This window comes from Microtus ochrogaster, linkage group LG1, assembly GCF_000317375.1.
Source record: "Microtus ochrogaster isolate Prairie Vole_2 linkage group LG1, MicOch1.0, whole genome shotgun sequence".
NCBI lineage: Eukaryota > Metazoa > Chordata > Mammalia > Rodentia > Cricetidae > Microtus > Microtus ochrogaster.
The window spans coordinates 50,999,732-51,025,414 of record NC_022027.1 but is presented as its reverse complement, the minus strand read 5'-3'; the positions used below and the strand labels follow the sequence as shown (position 1 = coordinate 51,025,414).

At 43.9% G+C, this 25,683-nt stretch overlaps 3 protein-coding genes and 1 non-coding gene across 9 annotated transcripts in view; 3 read left to right on the top strand and 1 right to left on the bottom strand.

The window, feature by feature from the left end:
• The window catches only part of Abraxas1 (abraxas 1, BRCA1 A complex subunit), a 13,562-nt gene extending 10,441 nt beyond the window's left edge, over nt 1-3,121 (top strand). For both annotated transcript variants that reach the window (XM_005359563.3, XM_026785090.1), the window contains 4 exons: nt 709-828; nt 941-1,025; nt 1,972-2,083; nt 2,406-3,121. In XM_005359563.3, coding sequence (XP_005359620.1) covers nt 709-828; nt 941-1,025; nt 1,972-2,083; nt 2,406-2,806 — 718 coding nt within the window. In that variant the 3' untranslated portion in view covers nt 2,807-3,121. The remainder of the gene's footprint in view (nt 1-708; nt 829-940; nt 1,026-1,971; nt 2,084-2,405) is intronic.
• A 292-nt stretch (nt 3,122-3,413) lies between these two features.
• Mrps18c (mitochondrial ribosomal protein S18C) lies at nt 3,414-11,300 on the bottom strand. 2 transcript variants are annotated; one of them, XM_026785091.1, is made up of 6 exons: nt 11,139-11,300; nt 10,394-10,449; nt 8,074-8,157; nt 7,141-7,198; nt 5,984-6,043; nt 3,414-3,713 (listed from the first exon to the last, which is right to left on the bottom strand). In XM_026785091.1, the coding sequence occupies exons 1-6, from the start codon at nt 11,227-11,229 to the stop codon at nt 3,709-3,711; spliced, it is 354 nt and encodes a 117-aa protein (XP_026640892.1). In that variant the 5' UTR covers nt 11,230-11,300; the 3' UTR covers nt 3,414-3,708. The 2 variants fall into 2 exon arrangements, with proteins under 2 accessions (XP_026640892.1, XP_005359621.1); XM_005359564.1 differs by lacking the exon at nt 3,414-3,713 and adding an exon at nt 5,584-5,711 and having other exon boundaries at nt 11,139-11,298.
• A 69-nt stretch (nt 11,301-11,369) lies between these two features.
• Nucleotides 11,370-25,683, top strand: part of Helq (helicase, POLQ like) — a 42,054-nt gene continuing 27,740 nt past the window's right edge. For 2 of the 4 annotated variants that reach the window (XM_026785086.1, XM_005359562.3), the window contains exons 1-8: nt 11,370-11,685; nt 13,306-14,065; nt 15,725-15,903; nt 16,647-16,847; nt 17,193-17,265; nt 20,790-20,887; nt 23,820-23,918; nt 25,136-25,281. In XM_026785086.1, the coding sequence (XP_026640887.1) occupies nt 11,506-11,685; nt 13,306-14,065; nt 15,725-15,903; nt 16,647-16,847; nt 17,193-17,265; nt 20,790-20,887; nt 23,820-23,918; nt 25,136-25,281 (1,736 nt within the window). In that variant the 5' untranslated portion in view covers nt 11,370-11,505. Of the gene's footprint in view, nt 11,686-13,305; nt 14,066-15,724; nt 15,904-16,646; nt 16,848-17,192; nt 17,266-20,789; nt 20,901-23,819; nt 23,919-25,135; nt 25,282-25,683 lie in introns of those variants that run through there. The other 2 variants (XM_026785087.1, XM_026785088.1) reach the window with 2 other exon arrangements.
• LOC113457534 lies at nt 21,417-21,521 on the top strand. The gene has a single exon (XR_003378090.1). It is a non-coding gene; the product is annotated as a U6 spliceosomal RNA (small nuclear RNA).

Genomic DNA, 25,683 nt, shown 5'->3' with positions numbered 1-25,683 from the left:
GTTTATCCCACAAGCCTGAAGACCTGGGTTCTATCCCAGAATCTTCATTAGAGGAAAAGAACCAACTTCTGACACTGTCCTCTGAACTCACAAACATGATAAACATACATAAATCATAATAAATGACAGCAACAAAAAGCTCAGGTGTCACCTGTGTTGCCTGCCACGGCCTTCGGGGCAGCTTCATCCTTGCTTGCATGCACACGACCAGGTGAGACAGCTGTTAAACTGTCCATGCAGCTTTTTGTGCTGTGTATGTCATGACTTTTTGTTTTGTTTTTTGAGAAAGTGCAGCCTTGATTGTCCTGGAGCTCCCTCTGTAGACCTCATCAGCCTCAAACTCTGCTTCTGAGTGACAGGAGCTGGAGAGGGCTCAGCAGTTAAGAACACAGCCTACTCTCCAGAGGACTCCAGTTCAATTCCCAGCACCCACGTGGCAGCTCATACCCAACCACCTGAGCTCCAGTTTCAGGAAGATGGCCACTTTTCTGGCCTCCGAGGACACTCGTGGCACGTGGATATACATGTGGGCAAAACACTCATATACCTAATATTAAAAAACAAAAATCTAGTTGCTTCAACTTAGCTCATCTAGGAAAATTCTATCTTGCTAAATAATGATGGGGCTGTTTTTACTGACACTGTTAGGACAGCAGCCTGCTCTTATGGCAGGTGTTATCTTACCCGGTTTTAAACTTTCCCTCTCAGGCTTTTTCATAGGGTGCCTTTGGTGGTTGCCAACCTGGGAATGTCTGATCAACTGGGTTATAAAACAGAATCCGCTTCCTGTACATCCCCTGGCTTTAGCAGAGCCGTGAGAGCACACAGGTGAGGCTCATCTAGACAGTAGACACTAAGGGAACCCTGTGGAACTGGAGGATTCCCCTTTCCTTCTACAGTTCTATACACTTAGCCAAGGAAACCATCTTTGCTTTCACAGTTCTCAGTTTTTTAACGAAGATGGATCACTAAAGGAGGTGCATAAGATAAATGAAATGTACGCTGCAATACAAGAAGAATTAAAGGTAACTACTTCAGGACCACTTCAGAGTTTGTTCACGTCAGTAGATCGCATGAATTGTTTCCTAGAAAAGTTAACATTTTTTGAGTATATGTTGTACTCCTTTGACTTCCATAATAGAGACTCTGGGGATGGGATGCAAGCTTAAGTTTGCTCTCATTATACATGGCTGTAGCTATTTCTTTTCTTTTTTTATTTTTTCCCAAAAATGATCTCACTATGAAGCCCTGGCTGTCCTGGGACTTGCTATGTAGTAGGCCAAGCTGTCCTTGAACTTATAGAGCTTCTCCTATCTCTGCCCCCCACCCAATGCTGGGATTAAAGGTGTATGCCATGAGGCTCAGCCCCCATAGTCTTCTTGAAGATGAAGAGGAAGCAGATTTAGAAGCACAACCATCACTACAGCATTATAGTCTTACGGCACAGTGCAGGTCACTGTAGAGTCATAAATGGATCCCAAGTGCAAGAGAGTCATTGGACCAATGTAAAAATTGGAGGGGATTGAGGACTGCAGCAGAATCTGACCCCAGAGTCAGAAGGAGCCTCAGGTTGTACCATTCTGTGGGAGCTTCCCTGAGCATAGCCCTGACCCAGGATCCTGCTCAACCCTAGCATGAGGATTACAGGAAGGCATCACTGTGCCTGCCCTTCTTAAAGGAAGAAAAAAGTTAAATCCTTAATTGAACAAAATGACCCAGAAGTATTGCATACTGTTCCAAAGGCATGTACTAATGTCCTCACCATGCTCAGTCACTGCTAGGAACAGTCCTTAGGGAGTACTGCTTAAAGCAAGCACTGTGGGGCTCAGGATGCTGTTAGCATCAAATGCTTGTTATGGAGGTAGCTTACACAAAAGGTTAAGGGTATTCTACAGTCTGAGAATGTTATATTGTAAAGCCTCATTAGTATAACCTGGAATGTTTTCATCTGTGCACTGTTTTATTGTGCAGAGTATATGCCACAAAGTTGAACAAAGTGAACGGGAAGTAGAGAGATTAATGATGGATGTAAACCGATTAAAAGAAGTTAGAAAAGAGCAGCAAGCTCGGATTAAAGCAGCAGGTAAGCAGATGAACACTACAGACGCTAGCTTCGCATTGCATGAGCCGTGGTCCTGACCAATGACCCGATGGACTGGGATTACAAGTAGTGATGACACTGCTCGTAATCGTCCCTAACAGTGAACACTCTAGTGGGTGTGGGTGTGTTGTTTTGGATAAAAAGGTACAAGACTGCTTTTCTCTTAGAATAGAGTGGCACAGGAACAGGAATCTAGTGTTACGTCATTCTTATTCTGAATAATCTGTCTTTTGGAATAGTTTTTACTTTACAGCTAATCATAAGTTTGTAAAACTAACGTTAAGCTCTTTCTTATTTTCTTTAGGAGAGAAGAATGTCCAAAACAACCCCCAGGAGAACATTCTTCTTTGTCAAGCTTTACGAACCTTTTTTCCAGAGTCTGAGGTTCTTCATTCTTGTGTTATTTCTTTGAAAAACAGACATATTTCCCAAAGTGGATGTAGCATGAAGCACCATCTTGATGTGGCTAAGCTGACCCTAATGGTGGAGTATATTCACAGCCCTGACGCTAGTCCACTGCCTGAAGCCCAGCTAACTAAGCGTAAAGATATAGACACACAAGACCAGTGGCCTGGGAAGAAACCACGGCTGCAGGAGACAGAAAGCAGTCACCAAAACAAAACGTCCTCAAGCAGCCCAGATATAGACACAGAGATGGGAAGCCCGGAAGAGGACACTGAATACCCTCGCTCTCCCACGTTTTGATTCTTGCGAGATGATATTTTTACCTGACTGAGGTTCAGACACTATTTTACTGTCTGCTACTGGAGTAACACATGAGTTCATGTTTTACTGCACTGTAGGGGAATACGGTATTTTTACTACTCAACCGTTTGTAATAATGATAATGTTTTATAAAGTATTTTAGAAATTCCTATTTATATTTCATACATTGTAAATGCTCTGTGAATGTGTACATGTTCCACTCAGCTGCAACCTCCCTCGCTTCCCAGCCTCTTCTCACTGTGCCTTCCCTGTAGGAATTCTCCCTTCCCCTTCATATCCCCTGTTCTGTTGCCTTCCTCGCCCCTGCAGATTCTTTTTCTCCCATCTCCTGACCCCTTTCTAGTGGCTTGGCCTCTGTCCATCCACATCTAAAGTACTTTTTAGAAACCTTTGTGGTGCAGGAATCCATGCAGGGCCATGTGAACGGTAGGCAGCTTCTCTACCACTGAGCTGTAGTACAGATGGGTTTTTGCTTTGTTTGTTTGTTTGTTGAGACAAGGTCTCTATGTAGTTCTGGCTGTCCTCAAACAAACATCTGCCTGCCTCAGCCTCCCAGGTGTTGGGATTAAGAACGCACGCCACCACACCCAGCTAAGATGCTTTTATTTCAGAGTCCCGACCTTTCAGCTTCCCCGAGTTATCAAGGGAGACTTAAAGATGCATTCTTTTAAACTACAACATTCTTCAAATTGGAAAAGAGAAACTAGCCTTGTTTCACAACACAGAAAAGAGCACAGAAGTTTGCAAAATCAGGCCTGGGAGCTGGCTCAGCTGGCACAGACATCTGCAGTGAAGACTGACAACCTTAGTTGGATTCTTGGGACTCCCTCAGCGGAAGGAACAAGCCGTCTTCCACAAGTTCTTCTGACTTCCATACATACCTACACTGTGGCATAATCATGAAACCCCCACAAATAAATTTAATAAAATTCTAAAGTTTTTAAGTCTTGTTTTTTATCTACTACATTAAGATTCTTACTGAAGAGAGAGCCCAGCAATTAAGAGTGCTTGAGGCACTTCAGAGGACTGGAATTTGGTTCTCAGCACCTACATTAGGCAGTTCACAACCATCTGTAACTCCAGCTCCAGGGGATCTAATGCCCTTCCAGCTTCCAAGAATGTGTTCTCTGTCTCTCTCTCTTTCTCTCTCACACACACAGAAATAAACAAAATAAATCTGCGCTGCTGGGTGGTGGTGACAGCCTATGCCTTTAATCCCAGAGCTGCTAGAGGCAGGGCTGACCTCTTTGAGTTCAAGGTCAGCCTGGTCTACAGTGTGAGTTTCAGGACAGCCAGATACACAGAGAAACACAGAAAAATCGAGATAAATCTCTGCATCTTCATGCAGTTCCCACCTCAGGCCAGATGACTGCATGAGCCCACGAACTGGTAACTCTGCCTCCATCTCAGAAGGGACAAACAAAACTGTCCTTGTAGATGTACTCGTCTTTTTCACCTGTTCAGTGAAGTGCACGTGAACACTGAACACACTTTACCCTTGTTCTCCACTTGTTGCTGCCTGGAGAAACTACTTAAGACATGATTCTATGTAGCAGTAGCACTTTGACTTGGGTGTTGATATGCATTAATTCTATGGGGTTGTTGTGAAGCCACCCATTACCCAGGGGATGATTTGTACAGCTTGCTGGGGTGATTTTCTGGTGATGTAGTACTGTACAGCACAGGACAAGAGCCACAGTTGTCAACAGATCCTCCTATCATCACAGACGACTGAGAGCAGACTGCGTGCCATCCGTCCGTGTACAGAACAGTGGTCCAGGAACAGTTTGTCTCGCAGGGACTAGCCTACTATCATTCCCTGTGTGCACCTCTGCAATGAGAACTCTGACAGGCGCAATTAACATTGACTAGTTAGCAAACGACTCTAGGAGATAGGTCAGCAAAGGTGCCAATAAGCATGAGGACTTGTGTTTGGAACCCCAACAACTCCATTAAAATAAAGGGCATGGGCATGTGTGTGGTCAAAGGAGATGAGTGACTGAAGAGCCAAGAGCACGGTTTTGCTTAAGCCTGGCACAGTGGTGTGCACGTGGAGTCGCAGCAATGAGAATGCGGAGGGAAGAGGGTCCCTGGGGTTTGGGAGTCAGCTGGTCAGTCTAAGTGAACTCCAGTGAGACTTGGTCTCAGGCCTGGTCTCAGACCATGAGGTAAATGGGCCAGCACAATGGCTTGGTGGGTTGAAATACTTGTGCTAAGCCTGGAGACCTGGGTTCTGTCACCAGAACTCATGGCTGGAAGGACAGAAATAATGCCTGGACAATGACCTCTGGCCTCCACATGTGCCCTCATGGCAGGCATACACAAATCAGTGAATAATTGTTTTACAAAAAAAAGGTGGCGTTACATTGAAGAAAAAACCCGATGTCAACTTGCAGCCTCCATACACTCCTGTGCACATGTGCACCAAAACCACAGAATGGCTCCAAAGCAAGTTGAATTCCACAGCCAGTTACGTGGGATTCATAAACACTACCTTTCTATAACAATCCCCTAAAACCATCCCATGTGTAAGTACGGAATCTGGGCTCAGGTGGAATTCGAATAGAAGCCCGCCCCTTCCATAATCAAAGGTACCATATTAAGAAGGTGCAACACCATGAGGTACCACTTTTACCAAAGTGTACAAGGTAACATTACCATCTCAAGCAGTGTGTCCAGAGCACACTCATGGTGTGGAAGGGTACATCCCATCCCTCCTAATCCCTTGAAAGACACTTTTACTCAAAGCAGCTCGGTCAGTGCCAACATGTTCACTTCCGGATTTATTGGCAGTAACTTCACACAGTTTATTCCCGGTACCTGATGTTACACACTTTAGGGTCTTTGAGATATGCCGGATCCTTGTACATAACTGGCATAAACCCTGTAAAAAGATATTCAAGTTCTTCACAAAGTCCATAAGTAAAGTTTTTTGTTTTTTTTAAAGATTATTTATTGCATATACAGTATTCTGCCTGCACCCCAGAAGAGGGCACCAGAGTTCATTATAGATGGTTGTGAGCCACCATGTGGTTGCTGGGAATTGAACTCAGGACCTCAGGAAGAAGAGTCAATGCTCTTAACCGCTGAGCCACCTCTCCTGCCCCCATGAGTAAAGTCTTAACTAGTTCTGTTCATTTGTGCAGGTGGACTTACCCATTTTCTGAGCTCTCTTAATGGCTTTCGTTATTTCTTTCTGTTTCTTCCCACAAAGACCTGTGAAACACAACAGGCACTTTCTTACATGCCAGAAAATGCTCGCATTACGTTCAAAACAGTTTTCTAAGATGAATACTGCTAAGTATTTTTCTGTTAAAAAAGTTAAAAAATGGGGCTGGAGAGATGGCTCAGTGGTTAAGAGCATTGCCTGTTCTTCCAAAGGTCCTAAATTGAATTCCCAGCAACCACATGGTGGCTCACAACCATCTGTAATGAGGTCTAGTGCCCTCTTCTGGCCTGCAGGCATACACACAGACAGAACATTGTATACATAATAAATAAATAAATATTTAAAAAAAAGTTAAAAAATCTTTTGTGAATCATTTGGTCTGTCATACACTAGACTCTGTTAACTGTAACTCAGTGACAACCATGTGGCCCTATGTAAACAAATAAACAAAAAGCAAATGACAGTCTGGATAGCGCCATCAGCTGCTGACACTGTTTAGTCTAGGAATAGTAATTTTAAAAGAGATTTAGTTTTACTATCTTTTTTTTTCTTTTTGGTTTTTCGAGACAGGGTTTCTCTGTAGCTTTGGAGCCTGTCCTGGAACTAGCTCTTATAGACCAGGCTGGCCTCAAACTCACAGAGATCCGCCTGCCTCTGCCTCCTGAGTGCTAGGATTAAAGGCGTGCGCCACCACCACTCAGCTAGTTTTACTATCTTTAATGGTGGTGGGATATGTGCACATGAGTTCAGGTGCCTGCAGAAGCAAGACAAGCTGCACTCCCTGGAGCTGGAGTCCCAGATGTTACAAGACACCTGATGTGGGTGCTGGGAATTTAACTCCAGTCCTCTGTAAGAAGTGTATGCATTCTTAACTGCTGGGCCACCTGTCTAGACAAAGATACAGTTCTCGCTTAAGCCCAAATTTCTGTATGTTGTCATCCTGAAGTTAGCTGGGAGTAAAGGAGGCAATTGCTGCTTGCACTGAAGGTAAATCCTCCCCTAAGGATCCCACTCCAGTCCCTGTAGAGCTGGCCTAACACTGACTCAGCATGACTGAAAACTACCAGTCTCCTAAGATACCAGAAGCGACCAGTTACCAGTGTGATTCTTATCTACACTTACACCTCTAAGATTAAGAAAGTACCTGTTATGTGCCGTCCGTAAATGCATCCGGTAAATGGAGAGATAAACTGGGACAAAAGCTGTGGGGGTTACATTTGAAAGGGAAAAATGTTAGTGTATTTGTTATTCAACCCCGAATATGTAAATTTAAAAAGGTTTTAGAAAGAACCTTCAAGTTATGTAAACATTTACTACGTTTCAGACAAAGCTAATAACATGAACTAAAATACCTTGTAGCAACAAGGCATTTTTTAAAAAGTTAACGTCTAATGTATCAGAAACTTGATAAGACCAAGGCACACGAATCAGCCTTTCTGTTAGGTGCCACGGCGACCAACTCCCACAGCCCTAACACTGCTGCTCACAGCCAGGACTGGATACTTTGCCCGTCACAACAGGCGATCAAGTGAGTTCTTCGGGACACAGACTAGGGCACTTCTTCTTCTTGAAGAGTTTAATAAGACTTTCTAGCTACAAGGCACTGGCCTTGGCTCTCCCCCAAACATCTGCTGCATTGTAGCTCTTAGAATTTCTTGCAATTCCTCCTCCTGAGGCAGCTGTCATTTACACTGCTATGAGAACACTTCTCATTTCATTCACTTCCCCCACATCCCTTACTTCTAATTTGCTGAAAGCGTAAGGAGGAACTATTTAAAGCAATATAATATGATAGTGAACTGCAAAGGTCAGCTTCACAGGTCAGCTCTGCCCAAAGCCCAAAGTGCAGTGAGCCACTGTGCACAACAGAGCAAAAGGACTTAGCCAAATCATATGACTGAGGGGAGCAAGGGGCTCTGAGCTGAATAGAGATAACATAGGACATTAAAACCAGATCTAATGTCATGAGGTTGCTCAATCCGTCCTACAGAAAGCCTGATGACAGTGACAAGATCGTCTGAGCAAATGAACAGAACAGAATCCTAGTCAAGTACCACAGAGGCCAACCAACACTCACCTGTACATTCTTATAATCCACACGTTTCTCGCACAAGACACACCTCTTAAGGGGCTCCTTATAGGGGTTTTCCATCGGGATTGGCTAGGATAAAAGAACAGTCTCATGATGAAAATGTGTTAAGACAGACAGAAAAGATGGAATCTTTTTACACAGATACTTTATTTTGGGTCAACCTGGCTAAAGAGGGATTACGGCAATGAAGAATCATTTATGCAGAAGAGGACTTCCAAGATCAGCACGCTGATAAATGATATACATTTCTGTATATATGCATGTGTGTGTATGATTTATACTTTGTTCTTATTTACCTTCTACAGCTCTCACTCAAGCTGCCTCTCCCGCTGGCTGGTCCCTTCTTCATTCCCAAGAATCTTTTCCTGCTTTTACAACAGGACTAACACAACATGTGTGTCCTGCGATCCTCTTTTGTCCCTGACCTTCCACACTCTTCCTTTCTCGTCACAGTGCCTTTTCTGTTCCTGTTCCATGGTCCTTTGCTGTTGTGGTTTGGTTTCTTGAAATAGGGTCTCACTTTGTAGCCTCAGCTGTCCTACAGCTTAGTGTGCAGCATATGGTAGGCCTCACACTCCCCACCCTTCCAGATCAGCCTTCCAAATGCTGAAATTACAGTTTGCATGACAACACCCCGACCCAGGGTCTTAATTCAGAAACGGCTCTGAAATCTATAACCTTCCTTAACTGTGACAAATGAGCATGACTGTGTGTGTTTTCTGTGGAAAAGATACATACTTTGCATTAGTCACATTAGGATTTATGACCTAGACACAAGAGTAAATTTCCTTTATTATTTTTAAAGCATGATGTATGACTTAGATGACTAAGGCAGACACTCATCTGCTTTGACACATTCCTTGGTGTTTACTTATTTTTTGTATTCTTGTTGTTTTTCTTTCTTTCTTGTTTTTTTTAAATAAAAATTTATTTATTTATTATGTATTTAATATGTATATTCCAACATTCTTTGTGTATGCCTGATGGCCAGAAGAGGGCATAAGACCTCATTACAGATGGTTGTGAGCCACCATGTGGTTGCTGAGAATTGAACTCAGGACGTTAGGAAGAGCAGGCAATGCTCTTAACCGCTGAGCCATCTCTCTAGCCCCTGTTTTTCTTTTAACATTTGATCTTAGCCAAAAGGCCAAAAAGGTTTTGTTGTTGTTGCTGTAACCCAGGGTGACCTTGAACTCAAAAGATCCTTCCACTTCGGCATTCTAAGTGCTAGTACAATATGTGTGCACCACGTCTAGTTTGCCTTGAGTTTCTTAATCCAATTTATAATCAGTTGAGATATAAGCTATATTTCTCCTAAACTCTAGCTAAGTACTTGTATGGTGTGATTGGGTGCCCGCATCCATGTTCATACTTTAAACCCATAAAAATACAGCTACAGTTTAGAAGCAGCTGATTAAATGTCCTAAACTAGTTTGGTGTGAGGTAGAGGTAGGTGGGCCTCTATGAGTTCAAGACCAGCCTGGTCTACAAAGTTAGCTCCAGGACAGCCAGGACTACACAAAGAAAACAAAACAAAATAACTTTAATTGTATCTTTTATCAAGGTAGCCTGTCAAAACTGATAAATTAGATAAAAATAATGCTGTTCCATAATTCTATTATCTACAATTATTCTATCTACCCAAGCTATCTTTAGAAATTCTAAAATCATATCCTTTAATATCTACAAAGAAAAATATGTATTACAGAAGCCCCCCAAAATCGAGGATTCCCTTCAAAACCCAAGTGACCATAGTCAGTAAGTTAGACTTTCCAAACTCAAAGTAAACATTATTTTGTTTTGTCCTATAATTGAATTCCAAACAGGTAAAATATAAAAAACTAGGCCAAATTTGGAAATGGCTTAGTAATATAAGGGGGAAAAATCTGGGGCTGGATGGGTGTCTGTGGTTAAACACACTTGCTGTTCTTACTGACAAGGCTTAGGATCCCAGCACCCACATCCAGTGGCTCACAACCACCTCTAATTCTAGCTCCAGGGGATCTAATGCCCTCTCTGGCTTCCACAGCTCCCACCCCCAATGTAATAAAAACAATAAATGTTTTCTTCAAAAAAATAAAAAGGAGAGGGCTGGAGAGATGGCTCAGAGGTTAAGAGCACTGACTGCTCTTCCAGAGGTCCTGAGTTCAATTCCCAGCAACCACATGTTGGCTCACAACCATCTGTAGTGAGATCTGGTGCCCTCTTCTGGCCTGCAACCATACATGCAAGCAGAACACTGTATATGTGATAAATAAATAAATCTTTAAAAAAATTAAAAATAAAAAATAAAAAGGAATCTTACCAGGTCCTCATTGCTGGCTACCTGTTTATACTGTGCACAACTTCTTCTCCACAGCACTGGAAGTAAACAGAAATGCAATGACCCAATTATTTTCATTCACTTAATATCTAACAAAGACTTATGTCTTTAAATGGGCTACAGAATCAAAAGGCACGATATAGTGCCGGGCATGGTGGTGCACACCTTTAATCCCAGCACTTGGTAGGCAAAGGCAGGTGAATCTCTGTGAGTTCAAGGCAGCCTGGTCTACATACTCAGTTCCAGGACAGCCAAAACTACATAATGATGAGATACTGTCTCAAACAAACAAAACACCCGTATAATATAAAATAAAGGTTTCATATTCCTTTTACTCAGTGATTGGTTAACATCCTGTTAGATTTGGGGCACAAAAGGACTTAAAATGATTCCCAAGGCTTTGAACTAAAGGGCATACATATTTTCTCTCCTATAAAACCTTCCCCCTTTCTACAGTTACCAGCCTGCAATGCAAGTATGTCCAGGAGCAACAGAAAGGCACTGCCATCCCAACGGGAATACAAGAAAACGATTCAAGTTACTGACAGAGAAGAACAGAAACAAAAATTAAAAGTAACGAGTTGACTACACCTCAGTCTCAGGCGACTCGAGCTTCCCACCCCTCTTAAAGCTAGTTACAGTGTAGAAAAGTCAAGTCGCTAAGAGCAAAGACGCCATCGACAACCAGAAGCCGACTGCGGCTGCAAGGCTCTGCTGCAGATTTTACCCGTGTGAGCTCCGCGATCCGCGAAGCCGACTGCAGCAGTGGTCAAGCTTTTCCTCCCTACACCACTGCACACCGCCACCAGAGCCGTCATGATTCTTCGCCCTTCCTCTTCCTTTCCTTTCCCTAATCGGCCCGACAGGTCCTTTCCCGGTAGTCTTCCCCCGCGGGCCCCGGGGCTTCTACGCAAAGGTTCCGGGTGCGGGCGCGCCCGGGATTTCAGCGCGACAACAGGGCACCTTTCTGTTCCCGCCCTTCGCGGGCCGGATGTCACGTGATATCAGACCGCGCCGCGGGTAGATGGAGAGCATCCTAGCGGTGGCATCAGCTTGAGTCTGCACCCCTGGCGACCCGGCTCTCCGCCCGAGCCATGGAGGACGGCGGTCCCCGCATCCGCCGGAGGGTGTCTGTTCGCAAAAGGAACCGCGGCAGCATAGAGAGCCTCTGCGTCGCCCCCGTCCCGGCCGAGCTCCAGCCCTCCGAGGACCTGGAGGACGAAGGAGCGGCCGGGAGGCGGCGGCGCAAAACCGGGAGCCCGGAGCCCGCCCAGGTACAGCCCCGCTGATTCCCCGCAGAGCCCGGTCCCGTCATCACCGGGGGCTGCAGGACCGACCCGCGTCCCCTGCACCGGGCACCGCTGCGAAACCTCCCAGGTGCACACGGTTGACAGGTTAGATGAGCAGCCTTCCTGTGCGCTTCTCATCGTCATCCTTGTTTACACTGCCTTAAACCTTTAAGTGGATGTGAGACGTACACACACACACACACACACACACACACACACACACACACACCATCCCTGTCATACACACATATACACCATCCCTGTTATACACACACATACGCGCGCGCGCGCGCGCACACACACACACACACACACACAAATACACTATCCTTGTCATAAAAAGTATTCACGGGCAGTTAACTGCCCTGACAGACAAAAGGCCAGCCTTCAAAATGACTCATTTCTACTTTACCAATAAAACTTTTTATTGGTGACCTCTGACATGCTGGTTACTTTATTAAACCAGCCATATTATCTAGAATTTATAACAGTAACCAGGCCCCAGGACATTGAGAAGCCCAAGTTCTAACTCTAATAAGTAATTATTAGCTCCCAGTTTTTATCTTTTCTGTTCAACAAGCCACCCCACATGAGAGTGCATTCTCTTGTCACAATTCCAAGTTCAGAAAAGAATTTGCTTGTAGTGTCTAGTGGTACAACCATGATTTTGTAACAGGCCAACCTCTACTTTAGTGTCTGGGTAGGGATTTCCAAAAGTATTTATTAAATTCACAACCTTATACATGTCTACCATTCTTTCATTTCTCAGTGTTTTAGCACGGGTTTAGGAATTAAAATCTCTGGGACTGGAGAGATGGCTCAGTGTTTAAGAGCACTGGCTGCTCTTCCAGAGTACACAGGTTCAATTCCCAGTACCCACATGACAGTTCACAACTGTCTATAACTCCAGTTCCTGGGAACCCAACACTTATACAGACATACGTGGAGGCAAAGCTTTATAAAATAAAGTAAAAAATTTTTAAATTCCAAAGACTGGGAGTTTGGGCTCGGCAGTGGAGCAAGGGGCAGGCCTAAATAATTTAAAAGTATAGTATCACCCCTTGGGCTGAGCTGGGGGCATAGCTGAGTTGGTAGAATGCTTACCTAGTGTGCATAAAGCCTTGGGTTTGAGTCCCAGCACTCAGGAGGCAGAGGTGGGAGGTTCAAGACTTTGTACCTCTGTTATGTGAGATCCTGTACTGGCATCCTGATATCCCATAATAATCCAGCAGCACTCTTTTTTTTTAATTTATTTATTTATTATGTATACAATGTTCTGTCTGCAAGTACGCCTGCCCACCAGAAGAGGGCACCAGATCTCATTACAGATGGTTGTGAGCCACCATGTGGTTGCTGGGAATTGAACTCAGGACCTCTGGAAGAGCAGCCAGTGTTCTTAACCTCTGAGCCATCTCTCCAGCCCCCTCCAGCAGCACTCTTAGGCAAGTCAGTTCAAGTCTCTGGGCTTGATTGTTTCTTTTATCTGGTGATAATGTATTCAGAGGATAATTTGCATATAGTGATATATTTGATAATCATTTGCTGGAACACTTTTTATTCTTTATGAAGGATGGAACTCTTTCTGTATTTTCGTTTCCCTTTCAGGAGAACGACAGTGAAGAGGACATGTTTAATGGCTATGATAGCTTTACAGAAAATTCCTTTTTAGCTCAAGTTGAGGACCTGGAACAGAAATATACACAACTGCCTGAGCACAGGGAGCTTGTCACAGACTCGGCCACCAAAGGTCTTTGTTCAGAAAACATGGAAAACAAACTCCCTGTCTTCGCTGTGAGCAGCTCTACTGACCCTGAAACTAACCAACACATAGAGAACCAGAGTGCTGCAGATGGCCCTGCTGGGCCTGAACCTGAAACTAACCAACACATAGAGAACCAGAGTGCTGCAGATGGCCCTGCACCTGACAGTGATCTTTTGTTTGATGTGCCTTCTTCTCAGACTTTATATTTTGAACATATACAGAACTCATCAAATGATTTGGGTGATCAATCTGCTAAGGGAAGAGATGGGAACTCACATAAATCGCTGAATGAGGAACCGGCCTTTAGCCATCAAGAGCTACCGCAGGCAAATGATGACCTCTCTGAAGCCAGAGCTTCTTCAGAGACTAGCAGGAGGAAGAGTATTGCAGACCACCTGAAAAGTGCCATGGCTGGGAATGCCACAGCCCAAACACCGGTGTTTTCCAGGAGTAAACACCTCAAAGAGACCCTCCTATCTGAGGAGATCAGTGTTGCTAGGAAGGCAATGGAGTCACCGTCGGATGATCTTGGTCCTTTTTATTCTCTACCCAGCAAAGTGAGAGACCTTTATGCTCAGTTGAAAGGAATCAAAAAACTATATGGTAATGCTTTTTATAAAATGAAAATCGAATTTATAATTCAAATCATATTATGACAAGCCAGGCGGTGGTGGCACACGCCTTTAATCCCAGCACTCGGGAGGCAGAGGCAGGCGGATCTCTGTGAGTTCAAGACCAGCCTGGTCTACAAGAGCTAGTTCCAGGACAGGCTCCAAAACCACAGAGAAACCCTGCCTCGAAAAAAAAAATCATACTATAACATTAATTCAAACCAGTGGAAGCAGGTGATTCCTTGGTTCTGACTTGGTTCTGTTTCTCATCTGGAATGGCCAGAGTGTCAGTTGTGTTAAGCCCGCTGTCACAGACTTCCTTCCTTCCTCACCATCCTCAAGCCAGGCGTCCTGCTGTGCCTCTTGCCTAGGTAGTCTTCTAGTCTTCCGTCCCCTCCCTTCTGTGCCTTCACTTAAGTTGCAGAGACGAAGAAATCCAAGCCCAGATCTGATCCAGAGCTGCCTCACGTTCTGCTGTGGCCACACCGCTGAGTTTTCATCCTTCCCACTCTGCTTCTCGCTTTTTTCTTCTCCCCTTCGATCTTTTATTGTTTCATTGGTATTGGATGCATCTTAATTCTCTAGCAGAATTTAGTGGTTTGACTGCTCAGGATCTTAAATGGGCTGTTTTAATGTCTTATTTTGAGGTGAGGCCTTACTGTGTAGCCCTGGCTGTCTTGGAAGTTTGTTTTGACGAGGCTGGCCTGGAATTCACTGCAGTCTGCCCGCCCTTGCCTCCCAAATACAGGGATTAAATGTACACCAACACTCTCAGCTTCTCTCTTCTTCTCTGCTGTTTGTTTGTTTGTTTGTTTGTTTGTTTGTTTGAGACAAGGTTTCTTTGTAACAGCCCTGGCTGTCCTGGAACTCGCTTTGTAGACCAGGCTCAAACTCACAGAGATCCTCCTGCCTCTGCCTCCCAAGTGCTGGGATTAAAGGCATGCGCCACCACCGCCCGGCACTGGCCATTAATTCTTAAAATAGTATATTGAAGTCCTTTAAATTAAATTTGGGATGAGTTTTCTTAAACTGTATATTAAGTGTGTAAATAGTTTTTAACTTTTTTCCCATTTGTTTGTCCTATGTGCTTGGATGTGTGTGTATGTAGACACGTGTGCCCTGGCATGCATCTGGAGGTCAGAGGACACCTGGTGGGATTTGGTTCTCTCCCAGAGACCCTGGGTGCGCCAGTCAGTAATTGAACCTTTTATGATTCAGGTAGTCCTATTTAAATGACGTTTGGACCACTCAAAGATCAAGTCCAGAAGCGCTGATTGTAGGCTTTTCTGGTTTGGGCAAGATCTTGTGGATTTTCTTTTCTTTCCCCTCTATTTCTGCCTAAGAAGCTCTTGAGTAAGTGAGGGAGGGAAGCCTACATGCTCTTGTAGAACACAGGATGATTTCAGAATGAACACAGGTTCTTAGACTGCCCTTCTCTGCCCATGTCTGCTCTGCTGGAATTTGGCTCCTGTATCTTAGGGTGACAAGGGCTGAACTCAGACCTGCTGGGTTCATTCAGGACTGGCCTTTTGCCCTCTATGAGAATTGTGATTGTCCTCATGAAGACCGCTACAATGATTTCGTCTCAGAAAAATTCTTGGGAATATTGAAGGGGACAATAATCTCTGCTGTTTTTCTTTGAATTCTACAGACTGGCAGCATACTTGTCTCACATTAAGTTCTGTGCAAAAAAGAAAAAATTTAATATATTCCTTGCCAACAAGTGGTGGAAAAACCCTTGTGGCTGAGATTTTAATGCTACAAGAACTGCTCTGCCGACAGAAGGATGTTTTAATGATTCTTCCATATGTGGCAATTGTCCAAGAAAAGGTGTGTGTGTTTAAACAATTGTTATTTTCTAATATGATGTTTTAACATCTAAAAACTAGCATAAATGTATTAACTATTACTGATTATTTTTTAAGATGTACAGGAGTAACACAGTACTTATTACTTTCAACTATTAATTGTATATAGTTTCTTTTTTTTTTGTTTTTTTTGTATATAGTTTCTTTTTTTTTTGCTAAGTTGGTGGTATGAACTGTGTTTTAAATGCCCCATCAATATTTAGCCTGCTTTTTCAAGCAGAAACTAACTCATTACCTTATCAGAATAAATGAGTCAGTCTGATGGGTTTTTAATATAAAAGGAGACAAGTGAAATTATTTTTGCATTATATACTTTTAAAGTTGTAAATACTAAGGCTGGAAAAATGGTTAAAAGCCCTGACTACTCTTCCAGGGGTCCTGGGTTTGATTCTGAGCACCCACATGGTGGCTCAGAATCATCTGTAACTCTAGTACCAAGGAATTCATCACCCTCTTTGGCCTCTGGCACTGCATGCACACGGAGCACAGATTTACATGTAGACCAAACGCCCATACACATAGACTAAATAAAAAGTTGTTATGTGTTTATTTTGTAAAGATCACTGTCTCATGTTGCACCAGTTCCTAAATAGGTGTTTCTAAACTGGGCCCGCCAAGGGGGTGACTTTACATCAAGGGAGTTCCTCTGAATTCTTTCAACTCCAGCTCTGATTTGAGTTTTTGTTTATTTAACTACGATTCTAGATTGCCAGTTTATCAAGTTTTGGTGTAGAACTTGGTTTCTTTGTTGAAGAATATGCTGGAAGCAAAGGAAAATTTCCTCCGACTAAAAGGAGGGAAAAGAGATCGCTGTACATCGCCACTATCGAGAAAGGGCATAGCCTGGTGAACGCCTTGATTGAAACTGGACGGATCAGCTCTCTGGGTCTGGTTGTCGTCGATGAGGTTGGTTGACATATTTATTATACTGACATCCTGCACTCATTATCCCAGCTGCGGTTTGGATCTTCTCAGTAATTAATATACAGAGAACACAAGAGGAGACGTGCCTTGCTGGACAGTCTTATATCTGGTCTTAGGCAAATGTATCTTGAACCGTGAGGGTGGGTCTGCAGAGACATTTTATAGTGGCACTTACCAAATCTCAAACGTGTTAGGATGCCGCTCCACATCTAAGCGTGTATTAGTTGTAATATCTAATACCTGTTCATTCTGCGCAAAGTAGCCATGCTTTCTATGAACATATGTGAGCACTGACTACTTTCCTCCCCACCCCCTTTAATGTCATAGTTGCACATGATCGGGGAAGGGAGCCGTGGCGCCATCCTGGAGATGACCCTAGCGAAAGTGCTCTACACTAGCAGTAAGTACTGACTTAGATGACTTAATTCTGTCACTCGATTCTATAACCCACAGCAAGGCACTTGAGGCTCATACCTTAGCTCGTCATCTTATGCATCTCTCTTGTGAGAATATCTGGGTGAGACTTGCCAAGGTGTTGGAAGCGGACCTGTTTCCCAACTGCCTGCTCTAGATTCAGCCACAGCAGCAGCCTCCATACTTCTGGCTGTAAAATGGAGATTGTGATGGTGCCTGCCTGGTGGGATGGTTGTGAGGGTTCCCTGAGAATGTGTGGAACCTTCACTGTGGCTTCACATAGCCCTGGATAGGATTTGCTGCCACCATTGCCCTCGGCACCATCGCTGCCAGCTTCCCCCCTTGTCTGTCTGTTGGTAAGACAGGGTCTGACTGTATAGCTCTAGCTGGTCTGGAACCTGCTGTGTAGACAAGGTGGCCTCCCAGTCACAGCCTGCCTTTGCCTTCTGAGTGCCGATACTAGGGTGTGCACCACCGCACCCGGCAAAATATAGTTGAGAAGATTTTAAGGAACTATTTTGCAACATCCAGTGGTCTTTAAATATGCATGAAATACCCTAATCATCTGTTTATTGTTGTGGTGTTGCGTGTTTACCTTGTATCTGGAAAGCTGTAAATGTCATCTCATAAGGTCTTATGGGCCGGTGTGTCTGCTGATTACACACTCAAACACCGAGAAACACCTCTGCCCCCAAGAAGAGGTTTTTAAATTGTGAAAGTGATTGCATTTAGGTAGATCGTAGCCCTCTGCAATCTTTAAGCTATCGAACAGCTGCTGCTTTCCTGTCACTTTTCCCAATGCCTGACGTCCTGGGGTGAGCAGAACAGTTCCGGCTGGCGTCAGACTTATATTTCAGTGAAAGTGACAGGACCGAACGTGGGCAGTCATAAAGGCCAGAGCTTTGGCTAACCTGCAGTCCTGGTCAGTGTGTATTCCTGCCTGTCCCTGGCTTACCATTGTCTCAGCTTCAGTCTTTCCTGCAGGGTGGCTGACAAGCTCTCAGACATGTGGAATCTTCCTAGGAGACAGGCTCCTGTCTCGGGTCCCCGGCCTTTCCTTTCCCCAAGTCTGTCATGTCAGTAGTGTGACGAGAAAGGAGGAGCGTGAGAGTCCCCTTAGAATACTTCGTCCTGCCAGGAGGGTTACGCTGCTAGCTGTCATCTTTCCTCCAGGGTTCAAGGACTTGCCATGTGCTCATAACTCAGTCTGTATTTCCAGATTACACTTCCTCTCCAAGTAGAATCTGCTACGTGAATGTTTATGAGCAGCTGAGCTCACCTGAAGTTTATTTCCTTAAACTCTTTCTTCAGTTTGAACTTGCCATCATCGTTCCCTGGCAGATGGCTAAAACAGCATCTTACTGGCTGTGTTGCCTGGAGTGTTCTAAAACTTCCAGGGTCAAGTGGTCCCCCTGTCACAGTGCCCCAAGCCCTGGGACACTGACCTTCACTTGTGATATCTGTCAGCACCCAGTTCCTCTCTGTGTACCCTGTGGATCTGTTTGAAGCTCTCTCCTTGCTCCCCTTCACTGACTCTTTAGTGGGATAGCTCATCCTTTCTGTCAAACTGCCACAGAAAGCACCAGGTTCTAGCTGACTCTGTGTATCTTGATTTTCCATCTCTTCCCCCTCTCAGCCTGACGTACCTAGTGTAGACGAAAAGATCTTTGCAAATATAAACCCAATTACAATTTTACCTTTCGCCTCCTTTATTAACCTTCATGTTTTCTGCTTACACTCCATTATTTCTAGCACACCTTTCTTTCTTTTTTTCTTTTTCTTTCTTTTCTCTTTCTCTCTCCCTCTCCCCCTCCCTCCCTCCCTCCCTTCCTCCCTCCCTCCCTTCCTTCCTTCCTTCCTACTTTGTTTTTTGTTAGTTTTTTGAGACAGAGTTTCTCTGTGTAGCCTTGGCTGTCCTGGAAGTCACTATGTAGACTGCGCTAACCTTGAACTCACAGCGCCTGGCTCTTCCTACCAAGTACTGGGATTAAAGGTACATGCCACCACCGCCCAGCATAGCACAGGCTTTCTTGATCATTCCCCTGCTTGCTTATTCAGCTTGTAGCCTATCTTGTCCTCTTTGGACAGTACCCTGGATGATCATTTCATGATATAAGGCAGAATCAATGAAGAAGCATGCTAAGAAGGCTTAGCTTTAGTTTTTAGATCGATAGCCTAGTCTAGAAAGTCATTTAGCTTTATGAGCTTCCTGCCACTCTAATTTGTTTTCTTGGGTTTTATTTTTTTAGAGATGGTCTCCTGTAGCTCAGGCTGGCCCTGACCACTTGGTCATCCTATTTCTATCTCTCAGGGGCTGGGATTATGGTCAGCATCACCAGGCTTGATTTTTAGATTTTTTTTTTTATGTTGACGACATCAGAGACTTTTCATATGGCACAAAAGTTTGAGACTAGTTTTGCACAGTAGTTTACACTGGAAGTCCTAGTACTTGGGAGACTGAGGCAGGAGGATTGTCATAAGTTTGAAGCCAGCTTGGGCTACAGAGTGAGTTCCAGGCCAGCCAGCAGTACATGATCAAACTCTGATGTTGTTTTAAAAGGCGTTTAGGACTCATTGAGCCCTGTGTCCTCTGTGGCTGTCAGATGCACATCACAGTGTGCTGTACCCACTGTCTGGTTTACAAGTCTTACAAAGTGTCCATTCACACTGCCTGAAAGGTCTCGTTCCTTGAGCCTCAGATTATTTATTGTGACAATATACCGCTTGGCAGTCTGAAGATCAGAAACCCAGAATGGGCTAAAACTTTTTGACTGCTGTTATAACATCACAAGTGGAAGTTTTTATTGCCCTCATTTGATGGGGCAGAGTCAAAATGCAGGTGCACTAAAAACGTGAAAAGTCACCTTGGGTGTGAGGTGTATATGAAGCAAATAAACCATGCAGTTGGACCTAGGTCACATCAGGATTCTTCCTTATGTATATGCAAATATTCCAGAATCTGAGAAAATCCCAAATCTGAAACATTTGGTCCAAACGTTTTGGTTATAGGGCGCTCAGGTTGTACCCTTGGTGTGGAAAGTCCTTCTCTATATGTGTTGTTTTTATTGATTAATGAATAAAGAAGCTGCTTTTGGCCAATGGCTTAACAGAATATATCCAGGCTGGAAGATATATATACAGAGAGTAGGCAGAGTCAGGAGACGTCATGGAGCCACCAGAGGGGAAGACACAGAGCTGCTAGCTGGAACCTTACCAGTAGGCCATGAGCCTCATGGTAAAATATAAAATAATGGAAATGGGTTAATTCTAGATGTAAGAGCTAGCTAGCGGTACGCTTAAGTGATTGGCCAAGCAATTTTTTAATTAATACAGATTTCCGTATGATTATTTCGGGTCTGAGCTTGCCAGGAATGAACAAGCGGCCTCCAATAACATACCCTCATCTCCCTGCTCCCTGTTTCCAGACACTCAGGCAGAATGGCAGTGAAGTGGGCTAAAATTACTTTGGGACATAAATGACACATTACTCTTAATATTTTGATTTTTTAGCAACAACTCAGATTATTGGAATGAGTGCAACGTTAAACAATGTCCAAGACCTGCAGGAGTTCCTTAAAGCCGAGTATTACAGCAGTCAGTTCAGACCAGTATGTACCCAAGGTTTGCACGGTATTGGTTAATCTGTACTCCCCTTACAAATAAGGGTGGCAGGCTGGGGTGGGGGTGGGGTGGTGACACACACCTTTAATGCCAGCACTCAGGAGGCAGAAGCAGTCAGATTTCTGTGAGCTAGGTCTTTATAGAGAAACCCTGTCTCAAACAAACAAACAAAACAAAAAACAAAACAGAACAAAAAAAACAAAAGAAAAGAAAAAGGAATAAAGTGAACATAGTAGGCTTTAAGGTGCACAATCCCACTTGCCAGAGCTGTGTGCTAGTAGTTTACTTACGGAGAATGTCAGCTGTGCTGCTAGGGATCTTGGCTTGAGTTCCTAATGCAGTCAGAGCACCTGCAACAGTGACTGGACAGCGGGCCCTCGATGAACATTTATTGAATGAGTTTTCCCAGAACTCACTTTATGTTTCACATCTTAGTATCTGAAGTCATCGTTTTAACTGGGTAAGGTTTCATGAGACATGCTTGTACCTACTGTCAACGTTAAGAAATTTACCTTAGTTCCTCCTTCAGCAACACATGCATTAAAATCAGAACAGTACAGGTGATTAGCATGGCCCCCATGCAAGGATGGCACAAAAATTGGGTAAATGTTCCACAATTTTAGTCTCACAAGGCCCCACCCCTAATGAAGAACCGCTGCCAGTAATGGCTGCTGAAAGGGAGAGTCAGGACTGGAGAGACGACCTAGCAGTTAAGAGCACTGGATGCTCTTCCAGGGACCTGGGTTCAATTCCGTGGAACCCAGTGCCACCTTCTGGCCTCCAAAGACACTGCACACATGTGGCGCACAGACAACATGCGGACAAAACACCCCCACACATCAGTAAATAAAGTGAGAGGGAGGGTCAGTCTTCTCAGGGATGAGCACCCTGATGGGACCCACTCCTAGCGCTCAGTGCTCAACCCTAAATACTTATGCATGTCAGTAACACTGAATGAGCTCAGTAGGCTTTGTGTATGAACAACAATAATTGAAAAAAAGAAAAGTCATGAGTTTGAGAAAAATGGGGAGAGAAGGGGTGGCAATGATGTAAATAGATCATCATCTATGTGTGGATTCTAAAATAATTTTTTTTAATTTAAAGAAAGAACTTACCTTAGTCAGATTTGATGGTACAGATGCAGGAGGCTGAGGCAGGAGCATCTTGAGTTTTAGAGGAACCAGAGCTACATACTGAGCTCAGAGCTCACCTGGCCAAGAGCCCGGAAAGGAAAAAAGCTCTGAAAATATTTCCAAATGCCTAACCTTGGGCACTTTTTTTTTTTTGGGGGGGGGTTTTTTGAGACAGGATTTCTCTGTGGCTTTGGAGCCTGTCCTGGAACTAGCTCTGTAGACCAGGCTGGTCTCGAACTCACAGAGATCCGCCTGCCTCTGCCTCCCGAGTACTGGGATTAAAGGCGTGCGCCACCATCGCCCGACTCGGCACTTTTAAAAGTAAGTTAAGAATTGAAATAATTTAAATAAAACATTTTTTTTATTTCTCGGTTTTGAAACAATATATATCCCAGACTGACCTTGAACTAGTTATCTAGCAAAGGATGACCTTGAACTCTTGATCCTCCTTCCTCCACCTCCCAAGTACTGTGTTATAGACAATGCTGCCCTGTTTGGTTTACACGGATTTAAATTTAATCCTAATATCAACATTCCCAAAATGCTTGACTAAAGTAAGAAGTCTATTCGTAATTACTTGAAGATAGCGTGTAACGTCCACACGCTGTCTTTGCAGTGTCCGTGTGGATGTCCTGTGTCTAGGTTTTTAGAAAGAAATTTTTGAGGGTCACCAAATATTATTTTGAAATTTGTTGTTTTTGTATTTGTACCAAATATAGAAATTTCTGGGAAATATTTTCTGACCTTAGATGTCAAATTTAAAACCCACTTAAAAAAAAATCAGTTAAGAATGCACTCGTAAGAACCGGTAAACTGAGGCTGGGGAGATAGCTTGGTGATAAAGTGTTTGCCTTGCCAGCATAGGGACCCCAGAACCCACGCAGAAAAGCCAGGCGCGCTCACATGTCTTGTAATCCAGGAGTGTCACTGGGGTTCCTGGCCTACTTGGTAAGCTTCAGGGCAGGGAGAGACCCTGTCTTAAATAAGATGGGCAGTGCCTGAGGAACAGCACTGAGCTCTGCCTCTCTTCGCATGCAGGCGCCCACATGTGTGAGCACTTACTTGAACATACATATGCATGTGCACCTGTGTGCTGGCGCACACGCGCATGCACACGTGTGTAAACACACACTCACAACACATCTTCCCACCGAAAGAAAGACAGTGTTTGCAGACTGTTTCTGTCCTCAGTCCTTCAGCGGCATTCCAGATTGGAACTGACCGCTCACATGGAAAGTTGTAGAGCTTAAGAAACAACAGAGAAAGAGAAGATGCCAGCACTATGACTTCTTCCTATTTTTGTTTTTAAATATTTACTTAATTTTTATTTATGTGTATATGTCTGAGTAAATGTCTGCCATGTGTTTGTGGGTCCCTGCGGAGACCAGAAAAGGCCTCAGACCCCTGGAGCGGGTGCCAAGAACTAAACTCGGGTCCTTGCGGAGAGCAGCAAGCAAGACCCCTGAGCCGTCTCTCCAGCCCCTCACTCCTGCTTCTTGCAGTGAATACAGAGGATCTGCTTTTCTTTGGATAGTTACTTTGTCTATACAGTACTAAGTAGTATACACTATTGAATTCAAAAGTAATTTTTCAGGGATCTTAATTCCTGTTTTTATGTAAAGGAAAACAGGCAAAGGGAAAGGAGAAAGTCAGAACGTCTAAGTTGAAGCATGTCTTCACTATCCTCAGAAAGCTGCGGCCTTTGTGTAGTGTCCTTTGTTAAAATATTTTATTAAATTCCAAACTACAAATTTTATATTAATTGTGTATTTCCTTTTAATTCAAGGTTGAGCTGAAAGAATACCTGAAAGTGAATGACGCAATCTACGAGGTGGACAGCGGAGCTGAGAACGGCATGACCTTCTCACGCCTCCTTAACTACAAGGTGTGCTGGTTGTTCGGAACCCTTCAGTCCGGGCGCCCCTCCTTTGTGCCTCGGTTCATGGGAGTCTAGCTGGTTTGTTGGGGGGGGGGTGTCTGGTACTTGATTTGTCATGGATAACAGCTACTGATTAAATGCAGCTAGTTTTCTCTTTGTTTGCAGTGCTGGGGATCAAGCCAGGGCCTCTCCTGTCGTGCAAGGCACGCACTCCCACTGAACTCACCTAGTCCGGTTTTAGTTAGATCATACTGGGCTGCTTCCTTTGGCATGTGTCTGTGGAGTTGGGTATTTTATAGTTGCTGTACATGATACTGTGTGAAAACTCTAGAACAGGACTGTGTGCTATCCTACACCAGTTTGAAAGACAATACCTTGTGCACACATCCTGTTAGTGAGCTCTTGTGTTAGTTAAGAACTAGAATACTTTTGATTCAAATGACTGCTGAATTTTTGAGTAAGTACTTACTTGTTATATTGTTTGATTCTGACTAATGAACCAGTAAGATGTTTCTTGGCTCCTGAACCATGAAAATTTGGAGGCATATCTGGTAGACAAGTCATCCATGCAGCAACAACAAAAGGATAATTTATAGTCTAACTAAAACAGTGGTGTATGGAAGCATCATGTTTGCATGCTAAGGGCTCACAACTGACATGAAGAGTATTTCAAAGGGTCGTGTTTTATCACAGCTTTAGAATTTTGTGAGATATATTCTAAACCCTTATCTTGGTCTTCAGTAAAGTCAAAGGGTCTAAGGAGATTTTAAATGACCAACCTTTTATTTCTTGTCCTTTGTGTCCCTGTATGATGTTACAAATTATCATAATTCACTGCGATATTTTCACTTCTGAAAGTGCTGTGGGATCCAATTCATAATGGCAAAGGAAGTCCCTTGTGCAGCTCTGTGACAGTTGGTGGCATCAGCCTTCATTTCCCTCTGGGCGTTTTGTTCTGCTCGGGTGGAGGTGGGCACATAACAGAATTATTAATAACATGAACTGTTTTCACTTCCTTCATTCTTGTTTAACCCTCTTTTTAGACTAAATGTGCCCCCCAAACCAAGTCCCTAACTAATTACCTAAGAAGAAAATTGAACACTTGATGTTTTATAGAGCTTTCATTTCTTGTTTTAATAATGAGACATAGAGAAGTTTAAAAGTCACACAGGAAAACGGATGTGCTTTTGTGACTGCGATCTGCATGGTTCCCTGTTTTGCAGTATTCTGATGCCCTGAAAAAGATGGATCCCGATCACTTGGTGGCGTTGGTGACAGAAGTTATCCCCAACTACTCCTGCCTGGTTTTCTGCCCGAGCAAGAAGAACTGTGAGAATGTAGCAGAAATGCTGTGCAAATTTCTGAGCAAGTACGCTAATTTAAACACAAATCTCTTCTATGCTTGCCATAAATCACAGACTAAATAATACACTGTTTGTGCTGATCATGATTCTCTTCACAGAGCATGTATTGTTTTATTAGATTCTGAAGGAATTGACCTTAAAGAAAGTTTGACTGAAGTTCACATTAAAGTAAAATATTCTACAGTTACAGAAAAGTGATGACCCTGCCGGGTTGCAGGCAGGCTGTATGCAGCACAGGCAGGCTAACCACTGCCATTGTTCTAATGCTGGGTCACAGGCGGGCTACATGCAGCAAGGGCAGGATAATCACCGCCATTGTTCTAATGCTGGGTCGCAGGCTGGCTGCATGCATCACAGGCAGGCTAACTACCACCATTGCTCTGAAGCCAGGTCACAGGCGGGCTGCA

Excerpts from the sequence above, each read along its gene's own strand:
- Mrps18c (XM_005359564.1), bottom strand. The coding sequence starts at position 11,229 with ATGACGGCTCTGGTGGCGGTGTGCAGTGGTGTAGGGAGGAAAAGCTTG. Across the intron at positions 8,158-10,393 it reads TAGCCAGCAATGAGGACCTG|CCAATCCCGATGGAAAACCC; the intron begins GTAAGATTCCTT and ends CTTTTATCCTAG. Across the intron at positions 7,199-8,073 it reads TGGATTATAAGAATGTACAG|CTTTTGTCCCAGTTTATCTC; the intron begins GTGAGTGTTGGT and ends TAACCCCCACAG.